The 25,864-nt window shown below is 41.5% G+C and overlaps 2 protein-coding genes across 10 annotated transcripts; one reads left to right on the forward strand and one right to left on the reverse strand.

Annotated features, from left to right (window-relative positions):
- The first annotated feature begins 1,751 nt into the window (after nucleotides 1-1,751).
- On the forward strand, nucleotides 1,752-12,074 carry LOC131306345 (U-box domain-containing protein 35-like). 2 transcript variants are annotated; one of them, XM_058332529.1, is made up of 11 exons: nucleotides 1,752-2,235; nucleotides 3,242-3,363; nucleotides 3,899-4,020; nucleotides 5,949-6,175; nucleotides 6,530-6,584; nucleotides 6,967-7,258; nucleotides 8,391-8,492; nucleotides 8,563-8,991; nucleotides 10,161-10,931; nucleotides 11,566-11,660; nucleotides 11,760-12,074. In XM_058332529.1, the coding sequence occupies exons 1-10, from the start codon at nucleotides 2,016-2,018 to the stop codon at nucleotides 11,638-11,640; spliced, it is 2,415 nt and encodes an 804-aa protein (XP_058188512.1). In that variant the 5' UTR covers nucleotides 1,752-2,015; the 3' UTR covers nucleotides 11,641-11,660; nucleotides 11,760-12,074. The 2 variants fall into 2 exon arrangements, with proteins under 2 accessions (XP_058188512.1, XP_058188522.1); XM_058332539.1 differs by having other exon boundaries at nucleotides 5,952-6,175.
- On the reverse strand, nucleotides 4,593-25,427 carry LOC131306354 (pentatricopeptide repeat-containing protein At3g42630). Of its 8 annotated transcripts, XR_009193846.1 has the most exons (6): nucleotides 25,216-25,427; nucleotides 21,864-23,081; nucleotides 16,614-16,693; nucleotides 16,111-16,371; nucleotides 5,067-5,228; nucleotides 4,593-4,983 (listed from the first exon to the last, which is right to left on the reverse strand). XR_009193846.1 is itself a non-coding variant. In XM_058332554.1 (2 exons), the coding sequence occupies exons 1-2, from the start codon at nucleotides 25,336-25,338 to the stop codon at nucleotides 21,927-21,929; spliced, it is 1,278 nt and encodes a 425-aa protein (XP_058188537.1). In that variant the 5' UTR covers nucleotides 25,339-25,427; the 3' UTR covers nucleotides 21,585-21,926. The 8 variants fall into 8 exon arrangements, 1 of the variants encoding a protein (XP_058188537.1); XR_009193847.1 differs by having other exon boundaries at nucleotides 4,593-5,228; nucleotides 16,111-16,239; XR_009193842.1 differs by having other exon boundaries at nucleotides 4,593-5,228; nucleotides 16,111-16,272.
- Nucleotides 25,428-25,864: the final 437 nt, after the last annotated feature.

The raw sequence follows: 25,864 nt of genomic DNA on the forward strand, positions 1-25,864 counted from the left end.
GAAGGGAACGTGGGCACAAGAGGGACGTCAGCAACGCGTTTAGCGTTTAGCTAGTCTGAGGAAGAAGTCGATCTCCAAGGAGGTAGAAGAAGATCGATCACCTTCGGTTTCAGATCGAGAAGTCGATCTCCAAGGAGGTAGAAGAAGATCGATCACCTTCGGTTTCTTGCTTACCAAGAGTGTTCTTAATTTGGTTTGCCTAACTCATAGACGAAAGGCATATATGGCTGGTTGAAACGATTTGCGTATGTGGTCCTAGTAACACATGTTGAGTTGGATATTGGTCTCTTTGGATGGAAAGCGTCTGGATCGAAATCTGATTTTTACGTACTCGTGACTTTAGAGTGCATATATATAGCCATAGATGCGACGAAATTGATCACTTTTGATGCAAAATTAGGGTTGTGGTACGCGATACATACATTTTGCTAGTGATGGAGTACCGGGTGGTTTACATATAAATACTTGTTGACATGGCCGCAATCTTTTGAAACTTGTAAGTACACTAAATATGTTTCGAAATTGTTGTTATTTATGTTTCCTGGCAACTATATATGGTATGTAATTTTTTTCTTTTTTGATAGGCAAAAATTTATTAAAAATAGGGAGAGGGGAAAAGAAAATCCAACAAAAAGTTGAACAATACATCAAATGAGCCGAAGCCCAGCCCCTAAGGTCTAACACGGGAGTCTAAAAATAATACAATCAAGCACTCCCGGAACCCAAATAAACAACAAAGCCCACAAAACAAACAAGCCCAAGAAAGACCTGCCAGATAGACCCAGCCTCACAAAACCCTATCCCGCAGCCAAACCATCGCCGCACAAAACACCATAGGCATCACCGCCCGTCCAGCACCACCACCCAACCGTCTCGCCGTTAAGCAGATCCAGTCACACCCAGTAGAAGATGACCGACGGCAGGAAGGAGCCCAACAAACCCACCAAGCTAGGTAATGCAAACAGCCTACAACGATAGAGAGGAAACAAAGAGAGGACAGTGGGAACAAGGATCTGCCGCCTAAACACCATATGGTATGTAATTAAGCTATCTAGCTATGAATTTCCGTTTCACGGGAAAAAAAAAATGGTATGTAAGAGTTGGGATGTGTAGATAGAATATGATGCAAGTACAACAATATGATTGGCAGTATATGTCAAAGGGCTTCAGGTTAGTTTATATGTCAAAGGGCTTCAGGTTAGTTTATATGTCAAAGGGCTTCAGGTTAGTTGATTGGAATTTTTAAGGACAAGTATAAGTTGAGTGGCTAACTAAATTTTCAACAGGCCTTTTTATTTTTTTTTAAATTTCCTGCCCTCAGAGATCTTTGAAGTAGTTTGAATAGTGAAAGCGACTGATATTTTCCCGCCCACAATTGTCGCTTGCACCTATGTATCTAATGAGAGAGAAAAATCAAATCACTTAAAAAAGAACGGAGGGAGTATTTTAATTAGCCCATTGTTCAGCGTTTTAACTCAGTTCTCAAATTTGAGTATGTAAATAGCTAATTAATTCCTCTTTAGTTTCATTTTCACAAACTCAAGGCCAAAAACATGGACAAAATTTGCCAACGGATTGCAAGTGCATTTTAAGTTCAATAAGTCTAGGAAACACTCCCACAAAGCACTCCCCAATCACTCCTCTCTCACATGTGTTTGTAACTGTCCCGCATTTTATGGAATGATGACTTCCCTCCCTCCCACCTTAACGGTACTCCTATTATCCTTCCAAAAGAAGACATAGTCAAAAGACATCCTCAATTGCCTCCGTCAATATTGAGAGAGAGAGTATTGTCAAAAAAAATATTGAGAGAGAGAGAGAGAGGAGGGAGGAGAGAGAAACAAAGAGAGATAGAGGTTGATTCTATCTTTGACTCTAGCTCCATGATTGAGAGAGATAGGGTTCGAAGGTGTCAAGATTAAGTCTTTGTTTGTGTAAAAGATCGACAACAAGAACAAAACAGAACTAGATCGAGAGAGAGAGAGGGGTGGTAGCAAATAGATCGAACAGGTTGAATGTGGAACGCAAGAGGGAATGGGAATGGTAATCGCATCGGAAATGGAAACGTTGATCATAACGGTGGAGAAAAGAGGGATGAATCTGTAACGGTGGCAATAGACAAGGACAAGAGCAGCCAATATGCTCTCAAATGGGCTGTTGATAATCTCCTCTCCAAAGGCCAAACCGTCACCCTCATCCATGTCAAGCAAAGGCCTGCCTCCATCCCCACACCAAGTCTCTCTCTCTCTCTCTCTCTCTCTCTCTCTCTCTCTCTCTCTCTCTCTCTCTCTCTCTCTCTCTCTCTCTCTCTCTCTCATTGTTTTGGTTGAAATATGAATGAAGCTCCAGACATTACTAGATTGCATGGAAAATTGGCAATGCATGTATATACACATTGGATTAATATATTATTGCCACGAATCTACATTTGATTTTGTTTCAATTCATTTTCTATCATCACGACTCGATTAAACATCTTGCTGGGTTGGTCTCGTAGATAAGGCGCTGCATACAACTCGCTCTGAAGTTTTAATTATTGGCCGCTACGTTACATGTCGGTAGATATAGGACGAGATTTGCACCTTGTGATCTTATTGCACCCTGATATAAGACGCACTCTAAAGTTTTAAATATTAGCCGCTACGTTACATGTTGGCAGATACAGGACGAGATTTGCACCTTGTGATCTTATTACATCCTGATATAAGATACACTCTGAAGTTTTAAATATTAGCCGCTACGTTACATGTCGGTAGATACCGGACGAGATTTGCACCTTGTGATCTTATTACACCCTGATATAAGATACACTCTGAAGTTTTAAATATTAGCTGCTACGTTACATATCGGTTGATATAGGATGAGACAACAGAGTTTTGACACGTACCGTTCAATACTCCTGATACTATCACACCACGACCACCACAGCTTTATGTCCCCATGCCGTTCCATACTCCTTGTTCAAATCTTTCCGTTGCAAACTGCAGTTTCTCCAACTTGTTCCCATTAAAGTTCCCTACATTTAGCAAAAAAAGTTCCCTTCAGTGACGGAGCAAGGATTTATCTAAGGAGGTGGCACTGTTCAATTGGAGTTCATTAGTATATGTTTTTTTTTTTGGGTAATGTAGGGCATCCCACAACCGCCCCCTATATATCTCCGCCCCTGCCTACATTTATGTGTTATTGTTGGAGTAATATAGAACGTGTGCCTATTATCTATTAATTTCGTGGATTTATGCAGTGGGAAATCATGTTGCTGTGTCTGATGTAAACGATGGAGTTGCAAAAGCTTTCAAAACCCAAGTCGACAATCAAGCCAAGGAATTGTTCCTCCCCTTCCGTGCTTTCTGTACGCGAAAGGATGTAAGTTCAAATTTGTCGTTCGTTTATCCTTTACGAGAACCTCTGCATTATCGTAGTTGTAGAAGAAGTACCATGCTGCATCGCGATATAAAAGAATTTAGCTTGAACTTTGTTAACAATCCCGCATTACTGATTCATAAATTATCGAAGTAGATTTACCAAATGAAGCACAAAATGATGAAGTTCTTGCATGTAATTCGTAACTTACGCAGAGGTAATTAGAGAGACCATGAACCCTTTCTTTAAATTATGAGGGGAAGAAAGTTCAAGTGCATGTGTTGATATAACGTTTGATATCAATCCTGGGGCAAGAGCGAACCGCCAGGGGGAGTGAGAGGATTCCAAAAACTCGAGTCGTGAGGCCACCACCCCAGGGTTCAAAGGGGCATCAATAGCACTCTTTGGACCCGCGACCTCTGATCCTGCCAAATAACCTTCGGACCACTAGGCCACCACCCTGGGTGGTAGATCAATCTGCTAATTCCTCATCCTCTCAAGAAAATCCGGCTTATAAGTTCTTTCAATTTTCTTGCAGATAAAATGTAATGAAGTCATAATGGAGGACATGGATATAGCAAAAGTCATATGCGATTTTGTGAAGGCCAACTTGATTGAGGCTCTGGTTGTCGGTGCCTCCTCCAGAAATAGCTTTGTCAAGTAATTTTTCTCCTCCCCTGCAGTAATTGTCTTGCACTACTATGTTTGAAGTTAATTTCCCGGATTTCACATCAGTCAATCAATCTGACTCCTACGCGCACGCACGCAAACTATGCATTTGTTCGCATGCGCGCATTAACTTTTTGAAAACTTTGCCAGCACACCTGCAGACGTGGGTTTGTCCGGTCGAAAGATGATATTTGGGTGTTGACCCCGCCTATTAGACAAACAAGGATTTGGCCTTAAGAGTGTATTTTTCGCTAGGTTTCTTTCACGTTTTGGATGTTTTTGCTTGTTTGCATTCAACTTTTGGTTGGATTCCCCTCAGCCCTCCCCTACCCCCAACTTGATCTACCCATTATCAATTTTTTGGAATAAATTGTTACTTTTGCCAATAAAAAAAAAAAAAAAAAAACTTAGCCAGCAAATCTGGAAATGTCAAGAGAGCTTAGAAATGTAAGGAAATGTCATGCTGCTGTACGTTTTGCAGAATTTCGAATTGTTCCTGTGTTTCGGCTTGTGTGGATAGAAACATTATAATTTGATTTCAAGTTTCCACCAACTCTCCTACGAAACGGAAACGTTTCTGCCATTTGGATAGAAATGAAATGCAATGAATTTTTGTTCCTTAGCGCGCACACTCCTGGACGCAGGAAGACAACAAAAAGTGGAAAATGCAATCGAATCAAAGACAACCATGTTTCAAACCTAGCGCTGGTCTAGTATTGAGTCATTTCTTCTTCCATTGGTAGGAAATCACTGGCCTTCGAGCCTACAATTTGCGAACACATGCTTCGCGAAAAAAGGCTCGATTGTTAATGTTTTTGAGAATGGAGGTTGCTGGTCCAAGTATATCTTGGCCTCAGCCCAAGCTTCATCCCAGTGGTTAACAATAACTGTAGTCCTGCCGTTGTCTACAGGGCCGTTAATCTTCTTTCTTCTCCATAGAGGAAATCGGGCAATCTGTTGAGTGGCTTAGATTTGATCCTACAGGAAGCAGTGCACACCATGAAGGCATGAACATATTTGCAAACAAAATTGCATACCTTTATTAGAACCTGCAAAATAACTTTCCACCTCTCTGCATTGCCACCTACATGACTAGTAGAGCCTGACTTGTTCAACTTCTTGGAACTGCACACTCTCTCAGCAATGGAATATGTCAATTCACTCTACGATAACGATGCCAATCTGGGTTCGAAATCCTCCTATCCACAGCACATGTAACACAAATTACAGAATCAAGTACTTTTTGGAAACACCTTATGTATCCTGACCTTTTAGTGACACAGATGAAGTTTTCAATTCCTAAAGCCTTGATGATGGAACTTCTTCACGAACAAAATAGGCTTTCTATAGATGCATCGTAAAGGATACTGAAGACTCATTCAGAATACAGCGTTTCATTCCAATGTTCATACTAGAATAGGTGTCGAAACCAACATTCAAGTTACGGATGTTAAGGCCATGGAGAAATATCTAACCCCCCAAATAAAACTGACAAGAACAATAAAGCATTGGCCTATCCACATACCAATTTATTAGGGTAGAAAGTAACAATACGCGCACCAACATTTCTTACCGAGTGAATACAAGACAACAGGACCTGCATTAACGGATACACATGGGATCACAACCCTAGTTTTTCGTATGGTTGGAAGTATAATTCTTCACCTCATTAGAAAGCAAAGGGAAAAGTAGGCCAAGTTTTAGTTCCTCCTAATTGTAGGAGAGAATGATCTGGTATGCTCTTCAAATGTCCACGTATTTAAGGAAGGTAAACTATTCCCACTTTACAGAATTTAGCTTAGGAGTGATTAGCCTGCCGAGTGAATTGGGGAAAAAGGACTCATAACCAACCAGTATTTTGCCGTCTTAGACACAGTAATTTGCAACCAAAGCGGTTAATGATTATACCTTTGTGACAGAAGATTCAAGGCCACAGATGTTCCCACCAGTCTTTCGAAGGGGGCACCAGAATTCTGCAGTGTCTATGTCATCTCCAAAGGCAAAATTTCATCAGTGAGATCTGCTACTGCCCCAGTCCCAAACCCACCGCCACGCCCGTTGCCAAACCAAAGCATTCCCGTTATTCCCACTCAAGTTATTCCCACTCAAGTCGATGCACGCCCAATGCAAAACAACAGCACAAGAGGTCTGCTTCCCCAACTATTAGGGTGTTTTTGGATTAAGGATTTGGGTAAGGAAGACGAAAAGGGACAGACAAGTTAAAAGGATCGTATCCTCCAAAATTTTCTTTTTCTTTTTCTTTTTCCTTTTCCTTATCCAAATCCCTGATTCTTTTCTTAGCTGTTTTTGGAACATAGATTGATGGAGGGATGAGTTAAGTGATTGTGAAGATATTTTTATTTTCCTGGTTTCCGTTGGCAAAATCTCTGCACAAATACTAAAATACAGAATCCAAATACAGCCTCAGTATCATGTTTCTCTCACGGTATAATCCAGGTTCTTTTTCATTACTAACAGAAATTATTGTGATCCCTTTCAGCAGCTGAGAGGACACCATTTGCACCTCGCAACCTGACTGACGACATAGAGATCAAGTAAGTATCAATACGTTCGACAAGAAAGATACTCTGCGTTCCATATTCTTGGTTCTTTATGGGAATTCTAACTTTTTATGGGGACATGCAACTAATGTACTTGAATTGAAATTAAATGGTATGATATGCCCATTCGACCCCACTTTTTCCCACTTTCAAGTCCATTTATAGCTATTTATAATTGATAGCTTTGGAGTGTTACCACTTTGACCTTTCAAAATGGACAATATTTTTGGCACATCCTGAAAAGGGAAGAAGGACCGACAATATGGCACGGATGGAGCCATTAATAAGAGCTTCAAATGGGACTCGGAATTAATGTGATAGGAATGGAAGTTTACTGAAGATAATGATGGTACTGAACTGATAAGAACCGATACAGGTCACCATTCAACAGACATAAAGCTTCAAACAAATCCTATGGGGACCTCTCCTTGTCAGATACCGATATATCATTTGTGAGTTCCGGGAGACCAAGCACAGAACGCATGCAACCCTATCCTTCTGACAATCAGGAATTGGGTCCTCGGCTTTCCTACGGCTCAGACACAGACAACAGAAGCAGCTTTGGGTCCGCATTCTCGGCATCCAGATCGCCTGATCATAATTTTGCGCATGGATACTCATCCGGCTCTGAAAGTGCCAGTATGTCATGGTCATCATCACAGAACCAGGTACATGCACACCTTATTCTCAAAGCAAAGTTGGGAACCACTGAATTGAATATCATGTAACAGATGAAGAAATGATTGTTGAAAGACAATATATCAAGCGGGACAAAACATAAAAATATTTCGCTGTATGCTCCCACATCAGGTGCTGTGTACCTCGGTGTCCAAGTCATTGAGTAAAATCCGAGTACACGCATACTCTGTAAACATTACAACTTCTTTACTTTACTTTCCTAACCTGAATTGGTTAATTTATTCAAGCTTACGCATGATGTAGGTACTTGAAGAATTTTGAAATATTAAAGAACCCTAAAGACGAACAAGAAGAATGAACTCGTTGAGTGAATTTTTGCGAAAATAGCTTCAGATTTACTGAGAAGCGCATGCCTATATCATGACTTATTGTATCCATGTACTCAAACTAAAGAACGATGTCAATACCTTGTCATTTATCCACATTATATGGTGCTGGTATCAATTTACACATTACATATTTTGTGGGATTCAGAAGAACATCATTTAAGAACTAGGATAACTGTTTGAATCCTCCATGATGGCAAATTATTAGAATCACCATATAGGATTTAGTTTAGCATCTCATATATAGTAGTAAGTTAGTAACTAGTAAAGGCACATCCGTTTCAAAAAAACTAGTAAAGGAACATGTTCAGATTTTACACATTCAAGATAAAATGACTTGTAAACTTTAACATGCACAATACAAAGTGTCCATTAGAATTAACTAGGGCTAGGAATTAAGATTTCAGAATGCCATTTGAAAGTCATGCATAGAAATATACATCCAGTAGTTCTCTTTTTTCGTCAGTAACCAGGGAACCCTCCCCAGACAGGGCCACATTGAATCGCGCCAAGTAATGTTGATAAGGAGGAGCCAAGGGTAATTAGAAGGTCCGACTGCAATATTGCACTAACGGTACATAAAATAGTATAGGGGTTAAGTGAAGTTTCTAGAAGCTTAAAGTGGCAAAGAAAATCTTAAAGTTGGAGGGGCCAAAGGCCTCCCTCCACCCCGTGTAAAACCACTGGTTACCTTGGGTTGTCTAGTTTGTTCATACACAGAAAGTGGCACAAATCAATGGCGGAATGCATGTACCTCATACATAAAAATTTATAGGATGAAGTGGAAGCTGAGATGAGAAGACTCAAGCAAGAACTCAAGCAGACAATGGAGATGTACAGCACAGCCTGCAAAGAAGCACTCACAGCAAAACAGAAGGTACCGTTTGGGTCTAGAGTGTGCATTTTGATATTATATTTGATTCAATCATATAGCATAATATTTGCAGGCAATGGAACTTCATCGTTGGAAAATTGAGGAGCAACAACGACTGGAACAGGCACAACTAGCTGAGGAAGCAGCATTGGCAATAGCAGAGAAAGAGAAAGCAAAAACTAAGGCTGCCATTGAGGCAGCAGAAGCAGCTCAGAGGATAGCTGAACTGGAAGCACAGAAAAGAATGAATGCTGAAATGAAAGCACTCAAAGAATCTGAAGAGAAGAAGAAGGTACTAGATGTGTTGGCACAAAGTGACATCAGGTATCGTAAATACACTATAGAGGAGATTGAATCGGCAACAGAGAACTTCTCAAACTCCCGTAAAATTGGGGAAGGAGGTTATGGGCCAGTGTTCAAGTGTTTTTTGGATCACACACCAGTTGCAGTAAAAGTTCTGCGTCCAGATGCAGCACAAGGAAGATCCCAGTTTCAGCAAGAGGTAAAAAACTTTTGCACAACGTTACGCAGAGAAAACATATTGCTGACTCTCCTTTTTCCTTCGACTAGCAATGGCAATGCCCGTTCCTATTAAGAGCATCAACTGTATGAGTTTTGGATCAGTCAGTCAGTATGTTTTCTCAAATTTTATTTCTCATTTTTTTTTTTTGTGTGCGTTTTTACCTTTTCAGACGCTCTTAAAGTCTAAATTAAACGTAAAATTTGTGATCAAATGTGATGCCGATGTCTCTTTTTAACTACAAGAAGTTCGTGAACTAAAAATGTCTAAACTAGATCAAAAAAATTTATTGTGAATTCCTAAATTTATATAATGACCGATAGCCAAGGCAGACCACCTAAGCACACACCCAACAACCAATAATAACGTTTTTTCTAACTCAGTACCCATCATTACCCCATAAATATCGCATGCATTTCATGTAGCCATCAAAAACCAACAGATGAGATCGTAAAAAAAAAAAAATTCATACTTAAAGGCCAAAGTAAAAGAATTCGAGCAAACTGAAAAAAGAGAAATGTACTTTTTGAGCAGACAACACAATTGGAACTTAAACATTCCTTCTTTTGTGGCAGTAGGATTTTACAAACAGCCACAAAGACAGTTTGATTAGCAAATTAGATCCAACTAATTCCAACTAAAATGCCAGGTAAAAACATTAGACAGAAGAATTGAGAACAAAAAGAGTTCACTTTCTATTGTTGAAGCTCGGCTGTGATATGATAAGCGTGTGACCCCTGCCTGTTAGCAAATATATGGTACTTAAGAAACTAGTCTATTGCCACTGACTAGGGCAGAGCTACATGTGGTAGACCCCACTGACTTGAAGAACTTGTCGCACATAGGTATAAGTAGACTTATGAATATTAAAAGGTTTTCCTAAGAACTTCCATTATAATCTTAGCCTCTGCCCTTTTCTAATTCACCACCAAACACACCTATCTAATTTGTTGTACACATAAACATGGCTTAGTCAATCCACCCAACTGCCCAAAAATTCTTGCCGCCCTAGCTCTTCGAATCCTACTATCTAGAAAAGGGAAACTGGAAATATTCCCATTTTGCAAGGCCCAAAGACTGTTATTTGAAAAACCAACGTCAATACATGGGTCATGTTTTCATTTGGTTATTTTGTCTGCCTAAAAATGCAGGTCGAAGTCCTAAGCTGCATACGACATCCAAACATGGTTCTCCTCCTTGGAGCCTGCCCGGAGTACGGTTGCCTAGTCTACGAGTACATGGCTAACGGTAGCTTAGAAGATCGACTCTTCAGGAGAGGAAACACCCCAGTCCTTCCATGGCAAATAAGGTTCCGAATCGCCGCTGAAATCGGCACCGGCCTCCTTTTCCTCCACCAGACAAAGCCAGAGCCATTGGTGCACCGTGACTTAAAACCCGCCAATATTCTGCTTGATCGTAACTTCGTAAGCAAGATTAGCGATGTTGGCCTAGCCAGATTGGTTCCACCATCCGTTGCGAACAGCGTAACACAATATCGCATGACGTCAACCGCTGGAACATTCTGTTACATAGACCCAGAGTACCAACAAACTGGCATGCTTGGAATAAAGTCTGACATCTACTCACTTGGTATTATGCTGCTACAAATGATTACAGCCAAGCCCCCAATGGGTCTGACGCATCACGTTGAACGAGCAATTGAGAGGGGTACTTTTGCTGAAATGGTTGATCAGTCAGTTACTGATTGGCCACTAGAAGATGCCATGAAATTTGCCAAGCTAGCTCTCAAGTGTGCAGAGCTGAGAAGGAAAGATAGGCCCGATCTCAAAACTGTTGTGTTACCTGAACTTAACCGGTTGAGAATCCTAGCAGAAGAGAATATGCCTAGCAGTGTCATGATGATGGGTACCGGTACTCCAAGGGTCTCACCAAGTCACAGCCAAGTTTCCGCATCATCTCAAGTGAGCTCTTAATTCATGGACATAAATAGATAGCTCTTTAGCACTTTTCCCATTTTTGTATATATCTTCAGCTGTTCTACCAGAGCTAATTTCATGATTCATATGTGTTGGATACACTACGGACAAGACGGAAATCGTACAAGACACGTGCCCAACATATTTTATTAATATTTAAGCGAAGACACTTTGGACACCCCATGGACATGCGTCTGAAGTGAGTAATGTATTCCTCTAGACCATGAAATTTGAGAGTAAAGGGTAAGAAATACACACACACACACACACACACAAAACACTTTATTTGGCCCTTTTGTGGTTTGTTTTGTTGGATCTTGTGGTAATTACGTAGAATTCATATGTAGTTTCTTTTTGTTGCCACGTCCATATCCGTGTCGTGTCAGCATCCGTGCTTCTTCACATGTCAGAATGTTCCTAGTAAAGCCAAAGTACATCAAAACATCACTAACATACAAACATAATTCTGGGTGAACTGATTGTCTTCAACTACCAAATGGGAATCAACCAATGGTCTTCTCGGGGCCACAAGTTAATTGTCATATTTACTAATCTAGTGACACCTTGAAGCTTAGAAAATCTAAACACACGTTATGCATTCGTGAAAACCATTTTGCAGGAGATGATGAGAAGCGACCCTTCGCAACAAAAATCTGGCTATGGACGTTCTCAGGGCCCTTTCAGTGCATCATAGACATCAGAGGGGCAATCAATGTATGAATTGGGAAGCATTACTATTTTTTAGATTAACAATGATTTGGTCATAATGTCGAAGAAAACCAGAAGCTGATTTAAGTTACTTTTTTCTCACAGGCTGAAATTTTAAAGATATCTCAGTGCACTGCTGCTCAAGGAGTTCAAAAGAAGTACAGATTTAAACGTTACTTCTTCAGCATAAAGCGGGAACTGTTTGCTGGTCTTGTCAAGTTCGTGAAGATTTCCAATTATGAACTAACAAAGACTAAGATGCCTGTAACTACATTGTTTTTAATATTCTAACAACTTGAACTCTAAAGTTGTTTACCATAGTCTTGTATACACAGTGAAGTGTAAAGAATCAATAGCTTTGGGACTCAAAGAGGCCTTGTGTTTCAGAAAGAACTGAGATTGTAGGGAGGCTTTGCAAAATCCATTAATGTTTGTGCTTTGAGAGGTGTGTGCTTGGAAGGAGACTCGTCTCATCTCAACTAGCCTTTGTCCCAGATACTCTGGGTTAGCCACACACATCCATTCCAGCAATTTTTCTACTTAAAGCATTGTCCTCAGTTTATGTTATTAGCCAAGCCCTTTCGAATCAACCAACCCAGTAGTCCTGGTCTGCCTCCATTTCGTTAAGTGCTCTATGTCTACAAATGCGCACAACCATGTCACCTCAAACAGCTTTCCCTCATCTTATCTTCAACAAGTGCCACTACCAATTTCTTCCTGATGGTTCATATCTTATCCTGTCTTCTCTTCTAATACAGCTCATTTATCTCTCAACATTCACATTCCATCAATTCTTATTTCATCAACCTATTCGACTGAAACACTCAGCACCGTAAATGGCAGCAAGTCTTCTATCAGTCTTGCATTTTTTTTCCTAAACTCAACACAAACCCATTTAAATTCTTAAAGAAGGAAGATGAGAGAGAGAGAGAGAGAGAGATGGGCAGCTGACTTTTCTAATTTAATTTAGGGCTTCTATAGACTATTGTGCTGATGATCTAATGTGTATTCACGGGTAGTTGGGACCACAAGGGCCACAAGGAAACAAGTTATGTTCTAGGCCGCGGAACAAAAGCAATATTTTCTAACATCGATAAGCAAACAGAATTAAGGATAAGACAAGCGAACAGTATGAAGGACAATTAACCAAGAGCAATTGCATGGATACTGAATTCTGAATGGTGCAAGTTCTGTATAACTAAACTGTATAGATGAAAAATGGATGTATGAAGGAAGGAAGGGAGGGAGAGCAATAGAAAGGAAGGGGGCTGGGTCGGGAGGGAAAATGGATGGGGAGGGGGCAGCGGTGGCAAGGGGATGGCAGTCGTTTGTGAAAGAGGAAGGGGAGACATAAGAACCGCAAGAGATGATGGAGGGGCATTCAGTGGGTGTGAATGGAATGAAGGAAGGAAGGAAGGAAGGAGATGGCAATTCTGGGTGGTGGTCACTGGGGAGATAGATGTGCCTCCTGGTTGCTGGACTTTGGGCTAAAGGTTAGCATTTGGAGGTTGTAATGAAGGTATTTTTGGGATACAACCTATAGGGAGGGGGGAGGACTAAGATAATGTAGTCGATCCTAACGTATTTTAAGGTATATTTGCAGCTCCGATTATGTTTTGTTGTTGCCCAGGAAGGAACTTATCTGACCTTATTAATTGCTAGAATTTAAATTATGAGGAACAAGGTTGTCGCCAATTCACTACTGTAGTTTGGGAATATAGAAATGAACATGTCCTGTTGGGGTTAAAGGGTTTGGTGTCTCCAAGCTCCAGTTGCAAACTATGCGCCATTCAACCAACATATCAAGTTGTAAACCAATTCCTAAAAAGTTATATTAAAAAATCTGAGCAGTGAGAAAACCAATAACGGGCTTTTACCCCTTTCTTTCGGGTAAGGTGAGCTTATATATAGAAAAAAAAAAAAGATACAAGCACACAAGGGGAATACCCTAGGTCACATGGTCACATAATTCAAACATAGGGTGTCAAATTGCACAGCGCTTGCATCTGAGAATTCAGCGCGAAATCCCAATCAATTCACACCGTCAACTTCTGTTTGTGGATCTATCAATACTACCCGTAAATTGACCATCTCTCGGGATCCATGCAATCTAAAACCGCATGCGTGTATACCAATGTTTAATTAGGTGAACCGCCGAGCATGAAGAAGCGCTGATGGCTGGTCTGGAACATGTGTAAAATATGTCATGGCTGAGATTTGAAGCTTCGGCCTTGTGCTTTGCAAGAGTAATGAGTTACCAGTTAACACTGAACTACAAAGTAATGTGCTGTGATTCTGTGAACAAAATTAAGTTATATAATAAGTTCGATTATACTGTGATATACACCATAAAAGATTGAACTATATTTCCATGTAAAACAGTTATATGCACACTACACTCTCACATTTTGAAAAATTGACGCTCGCACACCAACTCTGAACTTGTGACTTGGGGCATACGCCACGCTACTACCCAAATGAGACCCACCCTAAGAGCGGGAACAAAAACCACCTACACCAAAATGAGGATAAACAAACTATACCAAAGGGCTAATTGACAGCTGAGACAAAACACCAGTCCCCAATCCGGGCTGCTATTACCATCATCAAACCCATAGGTGTGATGGCAACAACAGGGGAAGGGCGGTGCCACAAACATTCAAAACCAAACCACAAGTTACATAAAATAGTATCCCACATTTAAAATAACATCCGCCCTCACCTATTAGAGTCTAAATTCACAGGCTTTCCAATAGGGCTGAGTAAAAATCCATAAGACCTGTCCAAACCGACCAACCTGGTCTGACTCGTTGGGTTTCAGTAAGTTTCGCCCATCAATACAGTTGGCAAAAAGTCTAGTAGGGTTAAAAATGTCATGTTTCAGTTCAGATAACGGGGCTCATTATTTTTTACCCACATTACCTGAGCCGATCAATTATATGAGAGAATAGGTTCTCTATGTTTGTCTGTCAAGTTGAAGTCAACTCTTTTCTCTCTCCTTCATTCAAATTTGTGAATTCACAATATAACACAGTTCCCATCAATCCCTCCTAGAATCCTCAATAGGAGGGATCCCTCAAAATAGAGAAGGGCGGGCAGGACTTCTGCAAGAACCTCCCCCATCTTCCCGTTCAAGATAGATGGGAAGGAGCCCTACCAAGTAAAGGCCACTGAAAATTGTTCTCTCTTTTACTCTATCTAAGAAAACACTCCATGACAGGAAGCTCAAAAGGGAGGGGCAACACGGCCAGACGACAGAATGAGTCATCCCTTCTCACATGATCATTTCTTCCCTCTATCGGATCTCCCCCCCCCCCCAAACCTTTTCCGCCTTCATCGCCTTCCCAGAATGGCAGAACCTCATATTTCTATTTTGTTTTGGAACGATTTGTAATTGTTTGAAAATTTTTCTACCCGATTTATCCCTTCGCAACCAGAATCACACGACCTGTTCGGTTCTGAAGAGCATCCTGTTAGAAATTAGGTGAGTTATTAGCAGGCAACAGGTGGGTTGCCGGACCCGGTCTAACCCCTGGACACCCCTACTTCCCATGACCACAACCAATATAAAACCATGGATTTAACCATCCATGGAATCATTTGTTGCACTATATGTGAAATTATTAGTGTTTACTGTTAAAGAAGTACGTGTACAAGAAAGTCATCTGTGTATGACTGGTCCAAGATAGAAGTCTATATAATTGGTTTTTACTGTACTAGTAAAGACCATGTGTATATGTAGTAATAAATGCTAGCAGAGTAGTTGTACGTAGTCAGTTTGATAGGTGTGTTACATTAGTCAAAGTAACACCAGTAGTATGGCAGTGTTCCAATTATATGTTTATACTGTTTGTATAGGTAATCAGTGATGTAAGCATCCCCTCCTTACGCCTATAAAAGGAGGGCGTCTCCCCCTGTAAGAACCAAGTTAATGAAAGTCAGTGTTTACCTAATATATCATGTGTCTTATAGTCACTCTCTTTGATCCTAACCTACTCCTAGATGAACATACTCTCTCCTGGACCAAAGACTTAAAAGGAACGTTTTATGCCAAGAATGTTAATATTTCTTCTAAGGAAAGAAAAACAATAACCATCAAGAATTTCAACATTTTATTCCAGCCTCATTGGCTTCACAATCTCAGCCGGGAAAACCAATCATTCGAGTAGGCACTGAAACAGCTTATCCTCTTCAAAATTCAAAAGCTATATATTTAGAGCAGGGCTCAAGAGCCCTATACCCAACACACGTGCATCAAATTATAAAATCATTAATCATAGCAGACAAATGATTCACCTGAAAATCAATGACCTAATATGTAACTTATAAGTCATTGGCAAAGGAAGAAGGGAAAGAGACTAACGGGGAAAGAACAGACAAGAGGTGACAAGTTTTGGTACTTCATTCAGATCATTTCACAGAAGACATATATCACCAAGATAATTGCAAAACATACCAAATGGTCTTCCATATGATAAGAATCTGGATAACTTTATTGCCCTCTTGGTTGCTCTTCCATGTGGTCTCGACTTGTGGATAATGAGTATTAGGAAGACTAAAGATCTGAACAAATACCCCTTGTATACTGAGAATACACATTGTTTGCGATTGACACAAACTGTTTAGTATCAAACTTGATTAGGCCATACTGAGCACATAAGAAAAATATACTGCCTTCGTCCCACAATCTTGGTACTTCTTGCCTCTTTGGGATGTCCTAAAACATGGTATATTTTGAAAAGTCAAAGCAAAAAGAAGAGTCATAACTTTGCCAAGGTATCCATTGTTAGTAATCATAAATGTATTTAAAATTTGAGAAAAGTGGCGGCGAATTCAAAAACAAATGCCATGAATCCAAGTGTATGAATTGATTTTGAATTCCCAAGCAGAACCAATAATATGGGACGGAATACTTGTATATAATAAGTAACAAATGAGAGAGCAAAGCAATTGACTAACGTAAAGAGTACAAGGAGGTTTGTAACAATAAAGATATGACTTTCTAGTGGTAACTGGTAAGCATGAGTATTTATTCTGAGATAATTGATAGAAAACAGAGAAACAGAGACGGAAAATACTGATATTATTTCTGAATGAATTACAATGAGGTGAGTACATCTTTAAATAGAGTAAAGCTATGCCTAAGAAAGGAAGATTACAAGATTTGATTACGATATGATTACCCTATGATTACGTTATGATTACCCTATGATTACGCTATGATATGATTACGATATGATTACCCTATGATTATGCTATGATTTGATTACGATACATGTCCTAAAATAGCATATTACAAGAAGATACAGAATATATATTCTAGATACAGAATATATATTCACACCCCCCCTCAAACTCAAGGTGCGAGGGCAGAGAGCATCAAGAGTTTGTCAAGGAGAAAGCGGAAACGAGCAGCGGTATGGGTCTTCGTGAAGAAATCAGCCAGCTGCAATGTGGAGGAGACGAAGGGTAAAGCAATGGTGCCAGACTGAAGATGCTGACGTATGAAATGACAATCAATCTCAATGTGCTTCGTGCGCTCATGGAAGACCGAGTTGTGGGCAAGCTGAATAGCACTCTTATTGTCGCAGTAAAGAGGCGTAGGAGTAGTAACAGAGACCCCCATATCGGAAATAAGCCAGCGAAGCCAGACGATTTCAGAGGTAGCATGGGCCATGGCACGATATTCAGCTTCCGCGGTGGAGCGAGTAACAACAGATTGCTTTTTGCTTTTCCAAAAGATAAGAGAATCGCCTAGAAAAACACAGAGGCCAGAGGTAGATTTGCGGTCATTGACATCACCTGCCCAGTCAGCATCAGCATAAGCATGGAGGGTTAAGCTTGATGTAGAAGAAATCAGAAGGCACTGATGAAGGGTACCTCGAAGATAACGGAGAATACGTAAGAGGACAGCCCAATGCGTAGTCCGGGGGGCAGAGACAAACTGACTAACAATGTGAACTGCATAAGAAATATCTGGCCGAGTAACAGTAAGATAAACTAAGCAGCCCACCAATTCGCGATATTCCGTAGGATCCTCAAGGGGGACACCATCAGAGGCAGAGAACTTGGCATGGAGTTCAAGGGGAGTATCAACAGTCTTCGTATCCGTGAGACGAGCACGGTGAAGAATATCAGTAACATACTTGGACTGTTCCAAAAGATACCCCTGAGGAGAGGAAGCAACTTCAATACCAAGAAAATAACGTAGCGGGCCCAAGTCTTTCATTTCGAACTCACGGAAGAGATGACTTTTGACTTCAGCAATAGCAGTAGAATCAGAACCAGTGATGATCATGTCATCAACATAAAGTAAGAGAAGTACCAGGCCATGAGAGGTGCGACGGAGAAATAGAGCAGAGTCATGCATGCTGGGCGTGAAGCCAATCTGAAGAACAACATCCTGGAAGCGTGAATACCAAGCGCGAGGGGACTGTTTCAAGCCATAGAGAGCACGACGCAAGCGACAAACCATACCGGAAGGATGAGAGAAGCCAGGAGGAGGCCGCATATAAACCTCTTCAGAGAGATTGCCATTGAGAAAAGCATTCTTTACATCCAACTGAGAAAGAGGCCACTGGTGCACTGCGGCCACTGAGATCAAGGTGCGAACAGTGGTCATTTTGGCAACGGGGGCAAAAGTTTCCTCATAATCAATCCCATACTCCTGAGAAAACCCTTTAGCAACTAAGCGGGCTTTATACCGTTCTAAAGAACCATCAGAATGAGTCTTAACCTTGTAGACCCATTTGCAACCGATTAGATTCTTACCATCCGGAAGTGAAACCAACTCCCAAGTTTGATTGTGAGCAAGAGCAGTAAGTTCAGCTTGCATGGCATCCATCCAATTGGGATCATTGCAAGCTTCTTTATAGGACCTAGGCTCAAAATAAGTGTGAATGCGGGAAAGGAATGATTGATAAGAGGATGAGAAACAAGTATTAGTAAAGCCATATTTTACCGGTGGTTGACGATTGTCGCGGACGGGATACCGGCGGGCAGGCGGATCAGGATCCGCAGAGGCAGATTGGGGAGCAGCTGTAGAAGTTGGACGACGGGTGTAGACCTGGGTGATCGGAGCACGACGAGGTGATGCTGAGGGGGCTGTAGAAATATCAGATACCTGAAGAGTGGAGGTGTACTCTTCGGGAGGCACATCCAGATCCATAGGAAATGGGTCAATATGGATCAAGTCTTCTTTGGCTACTGGAGCAGTGCGAGGTGGAAGAGTAAAATAGGGAAGACGCTCTAAGAAGACAACGTGCCTTGAAACATAAAGCTTTTTGGTTACAGGATCATAACACCGATACCCTTTTTGATTAATGCCATACCCTAAAAACACACCTAAGACACAGCGGGTGCTGAGCTTAGTGCGGTCTTTCTTGGGGAGGAGAACAAAACAGGTAGAACCAAACACTCGAAGAAGAGAGTAATTAGGAACCTGACCATAAAGCCGCTCATAAGGAGAGCTACCAGAAAGAAGAGGGGTGGGCATCCGATTCAGGAGATAGGCTGCAGTGAGAACAGCTTCTCCCCAGTAACAGGACAGGACGGAGGAAGATAGGAGTAGAGACCGAGCAGTATTAAGAAGGTGACGATGTTTTCTTTCAGCTCTACCATTTTGGGCAGGAGTGTCAGTGCAAGACGATTGGTGGATAGTCCCAAGCGAATCTAGGAATTTATGAAACTCTGAAAGTGAATATTCCCCACCCAAGTCAGACCGAAGAATTTTAACCGATGTAGAAAACTGATTTTGAACCATGGCATGGAAATTCTTATAAATCGTAAAGAACTCAGATTTGTGTGTCATTAAGTAAACCCAAGTATACCGACTAAAATCATCCACAAAAGAGACATAATAGACAAAACCACCTTTAGTAGCAACCGGAGAAGGGCCCCATAAATCAGTGTGAACAAGCTGAAAAGGCGAAGTAGAAACAGAGGTACTTTTATTAAAAGGTAAAGCTGACATTTTTGCAAACTTACAACCACTGCATTCTGAAATATTACTGACTAAAATATGACCCAAATGACCTGACTTAACTAAAAGTTTTAGACGTTCACTAGACAGATGTCCTAATCTAGAATGCCAAAGATAAAATGGAGATGACTTATGATCTAAACAAAAAGATGACGCAGCAGTGGAAGAAGGTTTTATTGGGAGATGCAAGTGCTCCAAAAGATAGAGATCACCAACTCTACGACCTGCCCCAATCTGCTTCTTGGAATCCCGGTCCTGCACAACACAACCAGAGGAAGAGAAAACAACATCAAAACCAGAGTCGGATAATTGGCTGATTGAAAGTAAGCTCAAAGACAACTGAGGAACATAAAAGACATTAGGAATAGATAGTGAAGGTGCAGTAGAAGATAGAATGGAGCCAATAGAAGCAACATGCATGGGAGAACCATTGGCTGTGGCAATACTAATAGGAAAAGCAGGTGGCACACAATTACTAAGAAGAGACATATCAGGAGTCATATGATGAGAAGAGCCAGAATCAAAGATCCAAGTGGTGGGTTGGATACCTGAGGTAGGAGAACCACGCAAACCTGAGTGAGTGGTAGTCATGGCAGAAGCTTGGGGGGAACCCCCTCGAATGGCTTCCATGTAAGCCTGAAACTGTTGAAATTGCTCATAATCAAACTCTGGAGGTGCACTACTGGAGGCCGGTGCTGCCAAGGCTGCAGGAGGGCGAGAATGCTGTTGTGGTGCCCGAGACTGATGCGGGGCATGAGGACCAGTTGACTGAGTAACATTTCGTCCCTTTGGCTTGGGACGGTTAGGGCATTGATGCTTCCAATGACCCTTCTGATGGCAATAGTTACACTCATCTTCAGGAATTTGAGGCCTTGGCTTGGCCGCAAATTGGACAGGATGAGATGCTGGAGTGGGCGAGTGATGTGTCGGATATTGGCCAGATGGAGCAAATGGAGCAGCAAAGACAGACTGTGAGGGAGGTGCAAGATTAGCCATTTTGAACCGCGTTTCCTCAGCGATAAGCTCATGAACAGCACCATCTACTGAGGGCAATGGAGACCGATGCAAGATAGCCCCACGAAGAGGCTCAAACTGAGGCCGAAGGGCCATGAGAAACTGAACAAGTCGTAGTTCCTCACGAAATCTGACATAACTATCAAGTAGCTGCAAATCTGAAGGTTCCATGAGAGCTAACTGATCCCAATAAGTAGTCATTTCGTTATAAAATTCTTGAATCGATTTATTGTTTTGGGTGGTGTTTCGGATGGACATTTCAAGCTCATATCGTTTAGCAAAATTTGATTCAAGATACAGAGCTTGTAGATAATCCCAAACTTTCTTTGCTGTGTTATATTTCAAAAAATTCATGCCAATACTTGGTTCTACGGAGTTGTGAAACCAAGTCAAAATCTGTGCATTCCCTGTGTTCCATTTTCCCAAGGCAGTGGCATACCCTGGGTCTTTTGGATCAGAATGAGGTAGCGTAGAACCGTCTACATATCCCCACATTTCTTTACCAACAACAAAATTTTTCATCACATGAGCCCAATAGAAGTAGTTGTTACCGGTCAAACGAACACTAATAGCTTGATTTTTATCGCCAGACATGATGCTAACAGGGAAACGCAGTCAAAAAAGAAAACAGAATACCAGAGTACCAATCTGCCTTAGACTGGTTCGTCGGAGTTGTAACAGAGGTTGCCGGAGCTACTGCAGTGCCTGCAAGTGCTGCTGGAGGTTGTCGGAGTGTGGGTAGATCACCGGCGGTTGGGGAGGGATGGGTGTCGGCTGCTGTGGGTATTTCTTGTGATTTGAGTTGCTGAAAAACAGAGAGATAGGGAACGATAGTAGCTGACAGAGGGAAAGAGATTTGAGGATATAAGACTGATTGGAAAACAGGTTAGGGTTTCGGAATCGGCTCTGATACCATGATAGAAAACAGAGAAACAGAGACGGAAAATACTGATATTATTTCTGAATGAATTACAATGAGGTGAGTACATCTTTAAATAGAGTAAAGCTATGCCTAAGAAAGGAAGATTACAAGATTTGATTACGATATGATTACCCTATGATTACGATATGATTACCCTATGATTACGCTATGATATGATTACGATATGATTACCCTATGATTATGCTATGATTTGATTACGATACATGTCCTAAAATAGCATATTACAAGAAGATACAGAATATATATTCTAGATACAGAATATATATTCACAATAATATCAGCAGGCAACAATTCAGTGCATTTGGACTTAGAATCCTCTTCCAAAATGCACAACTCAGTAATTCCAGAATATTTGGCTACTCCGGTACTTCTTCTTGAGGTAGGTTGCAATCAGCTTCTTGTAAGTCCAATTCTTCCACCTCTTAAACTCCAAAAATGCCTCCGAGCTTGAATGGAAATCCCCTTTTCCCAAAACCTCAAATACAAGTGGATCAGTTGCTACCCGTGCAGAATCATGCACATTCATTTTACTTAAAGCGAAGTCCAAATTCATTCCCACTCCTCTGTCCAAGTAAGCATCAACGACACAACCATAAGTCACGAGATCAGGGACAACCTTTTCATGCTTCATATGTTCAAGGCTTACATGAAGATCCCAAAACAAAGACATTTTTGAAAAAGCAAGGGCTCGAATGTTAAATGTCGTAAGGTCAGGATTGAAACCAGATTCCACCATTTTCAGAAATTCTCTTTGCAAGCTTTTCATCTTGAAATTTGCAGCATAAGACAGAAGCAGAAGGTTCCATAGGAGATTACCCACATTTCTCCTACGAAGACCCACATCCCTTAAGAACTCACCTAGGCTATAGAATTTCTTTTTGTTGATGTAAGCAATTGATACTGCTCTAATACCTTCTTCTTCTATGAGAATTCTGGACCTCTTAAAACGAGCATAAGCAGATTCCATCTCGGCTAAAGAACCAAAAAAACTATAATATGTAAGAACAGCATTTGCGGTGGCAGAATTCATTGAGAAACCCCTTGAGATCATATCTCTAAGTGTACTTTCCATCATCTCAAGCTGTCCTTGCTTTCCAAAGAAAGAAAGAGCCAATACATAAATCTCAGGAAGCAAACTAGAATGCCTCATACTTAGTTGCCGCATAATTCTGATCACTTCATCAAACTGTCCCATCCTTCCATAGGCATCAAAGAGTTGTGAAACGGTTTGAATATTCGGCACAAATGAACTGTTGAGGATTTCATCCCAAATTGTATGCGCTTCCGGGAAAAGACCGTTATCAGCATAGCATAGCATCAGAGCTGACAAAGCAGAACTGTCAATTGGAAAACCTTCAGATCTCATCTCAAAAAGAATCTCCTCAGCTACATGAGGTAAGTTTTTCCTGCTTAAAGTTTGGATTAGTGCAGCACAATCTATTGAAGTCTTCTGATCAACACTTACTTGCTCCTTCCAGTGCCGCAATATCTGCGTAAAGCATACCCATGAAGAGGATGAACAAAGAGAAAACATAAATCTCAAAATTCAGCAAGTTTAGAATAACCAATGAAGCACATGTATGGGCACGGGTATGGGGCACAGGTAAGGTGCGGGTACGGGATACGGCAAAAACCTAAAAATGGAGGGTACAGGTACGGCAAGGGTACACCAATATTTTTTATATAAAATTTTATGTTCCTAGCATGCTATAATTCATAGACGTCCCACCTCCACTTAGTAAACTTATACTTTCAATATTGAATTTTTTTTGTCTTTTTTCTGTAGAACAAAAGAATGCACAACACACTTTCAGTCTTCAGACCACTCTTAACAAAAATCTCAAGGATTTAGTTCAGGAATCCAACATCATGAATACAATACAAAATAAGGATCTCTAATTTGACTCAAGTTCAGTTAGGCCATAAAAGGAAACGAAAATGCAGTTGAAATTGTGAGGAACACTATAATTGTTACTCAATTTAGATACAGCAGTGAGACAAATCAATCCCCTGCCGCAAAAAGTACTCAAGCATTTAGCAATTAGCACCACTGTAGACTACTTTACAAAGATTCAGAACAAACAGGCAGAGAAGAATGATTCATGCATCAGACTCTAATTGTTTCATCTGTATGTTACCAATTTACCCATGGCCCGATGATTTTATTTTACTATTAGACATCTAGACTATAGTGGTCCGAATATTCTGGTTCGGCCACAGTCACTACGTTCGGCGGAAGGCCACGAGGCTCAGCCATATCTCCCATGAGAGCTCATTCATGAGGCTCGGCCATATCTCCCAGTAGAGATCCACGAGGCTTGGCTCATCCCGGAGTTAGTCCACGAGGCTAGGCCATATCTCCCAGTATAGCTCATCCACGGGGCTCGGCTCATCCCGGAGTTAGTCCACAAGGCTCGGCCATATCTCCCATTAGAGCTCATCCACGAGGCTCGGCCATGTTTCCCATGACAGCTCCCTCGATGCTCGGCTTGGCCCGGAGCTAGGCAACTAGGCTCGGCCATGTTTCCCATGACAGCTCCCTTGAGGCTCGGCTCGGCCCGGGCCCCGAAGCTAGGCAACTAGGCTCGGCTATGTATCCCATGACAGCTCACACTAACCACCTTATCCGCTACGTCACGGGTGACGTCAACCGACGCGTGTCAGACACATAGACGAACTTGGAGAGCAAGCCAAGGACCCTCTATAAATACCAAGGGATAGCAGCCCTAAAAGGTACATCGTCTCCTATGCTCGAAACTTTGGTCCTTTGCTTTCCTCTCTCTGCACTATTCTCATCCTCACGCCGGAGGGCCATTCCGGGGCTCCTCCGCTGTGGTCTTAAATCGTGCTTTGTGGTGCAAGTTAGGTTCAAGGGAACAAGGTTAGATCCAAACGAACAACAGTTTTGGAGGAAGCGAGCCACATTCATCGGAGCCCCACATAAACTTTGGAGAATCAGTTAAGCTCCTTAGCTTTCACTTCTCCTGTGGCTCTGGCAGAAGTAGGGCTGCAAACGAATTGAGCTGCTGGCATGGTTTGGCTCTTTAAGTCTCGCTCACGCAATTAGTAATCGACCCGAGCTTGAGCTCAAGTTTTGGGCTCGTTTACTGAATGAGCCAAGCTCAACACTCAAAAGCTCGGCTTGACTGGCAAAAGCTCGACTTGTTTAAAGAGGCTCGTTTTGTAAATTAGCTAGGCTTGTTTACACCCCAAGGCAGAAGAAACAAATGTAACTCCAAACTGACCACCCGAGGGTACTCTACTCAATAGTTTGGATTTCAGGAGGTTGGGGGTTCGAGGTGTGCGGGTCCATTTGGCCCGTGGAGCAGGCATTAGCTTCAGCAAATCAGACACCCGGTGTCCCTCTAACATGGTTCGACACCAAAAACCCCTTTGGTCAGAGAGAAAAATGTAATTTTGCAATCCCCAAATTCGTGACAAAAACACCAGTTACACACACCACAATTGTTCCAATTTAGTATTTGATGACCCTAGCAGATATGGTTCAATATATCTAGGGAAATCCGAGAAATGCAGCAATCAAAATGGGTGCTGTGTGCGCGTATGTGCAGACGAAGTGTCCATGCGTAGAACTAATCAGAGGAGTCTTTTGAGGAGAGTACCTTGCGAGCTAAAGCTCGATTTGGTGAGTCTTTTTGTTGGGAACGAACCCTCAAACGCTCTGGTTTTGGAGTTCCTACAAGAAAAAGAGGGGAAGGGATGGAGCCGACTGACAAAACTTCCATTGAGAGAGCGCGCGGGAGAGAGAGCGCTCTTTCCAAGTGATCCGGCGTTTTCGAGGTCGATCGGTTCCTTGTATACCAAACGAGAGTTAATTTTGTTTTTATCCCTTAAAATTAACTATTTACATTTTGTCTTTTTTTTTTTTGTTTCTTTACTGAACATCATCGCAATATGATTACAAACCCAACCAAAGCAAACACAGTGCAATAAGATGGGACACTACCGGTCTCAAAATACAGAAACTAACAAAAAAAATAAAATGCAACAAAACCAAAAAAGAAAAGTCGTCTGGAACCATGACGCCAGAGCCGAATTCATCGGACACACTCGTGAAGAGGGGGTTGGAGAGGCCGAAGTTGAAAGGTCAAATATGAACACAAAGCAAACCCTCTTGGATGACCCGCCGCACCAACTCAATCTTGTCCTGCCGCAAACGGGAGGCAGAAGCTGCTGCAAACGCTGTCTTCGTCTACATGTTCTATAAACAATTCCTAAATTATGTAACAACAATTTTGTCCCTCAACTTTT

This window comes from Rhododendron vialii, chromosome 1a (assembly GCF_030253575.1).
Source record: "Rhododendron vialii isolate Sample 1 chromosome 1a, ASM3025357v1".
Classification (NCBI taxonomy): domain Eukaryota; kingdom Viridiplantae; phylum Streptophyta; class Magnoliopsida; order Ericales; family Ericaceae; genus Rhododendron; species Rhododendron vialii.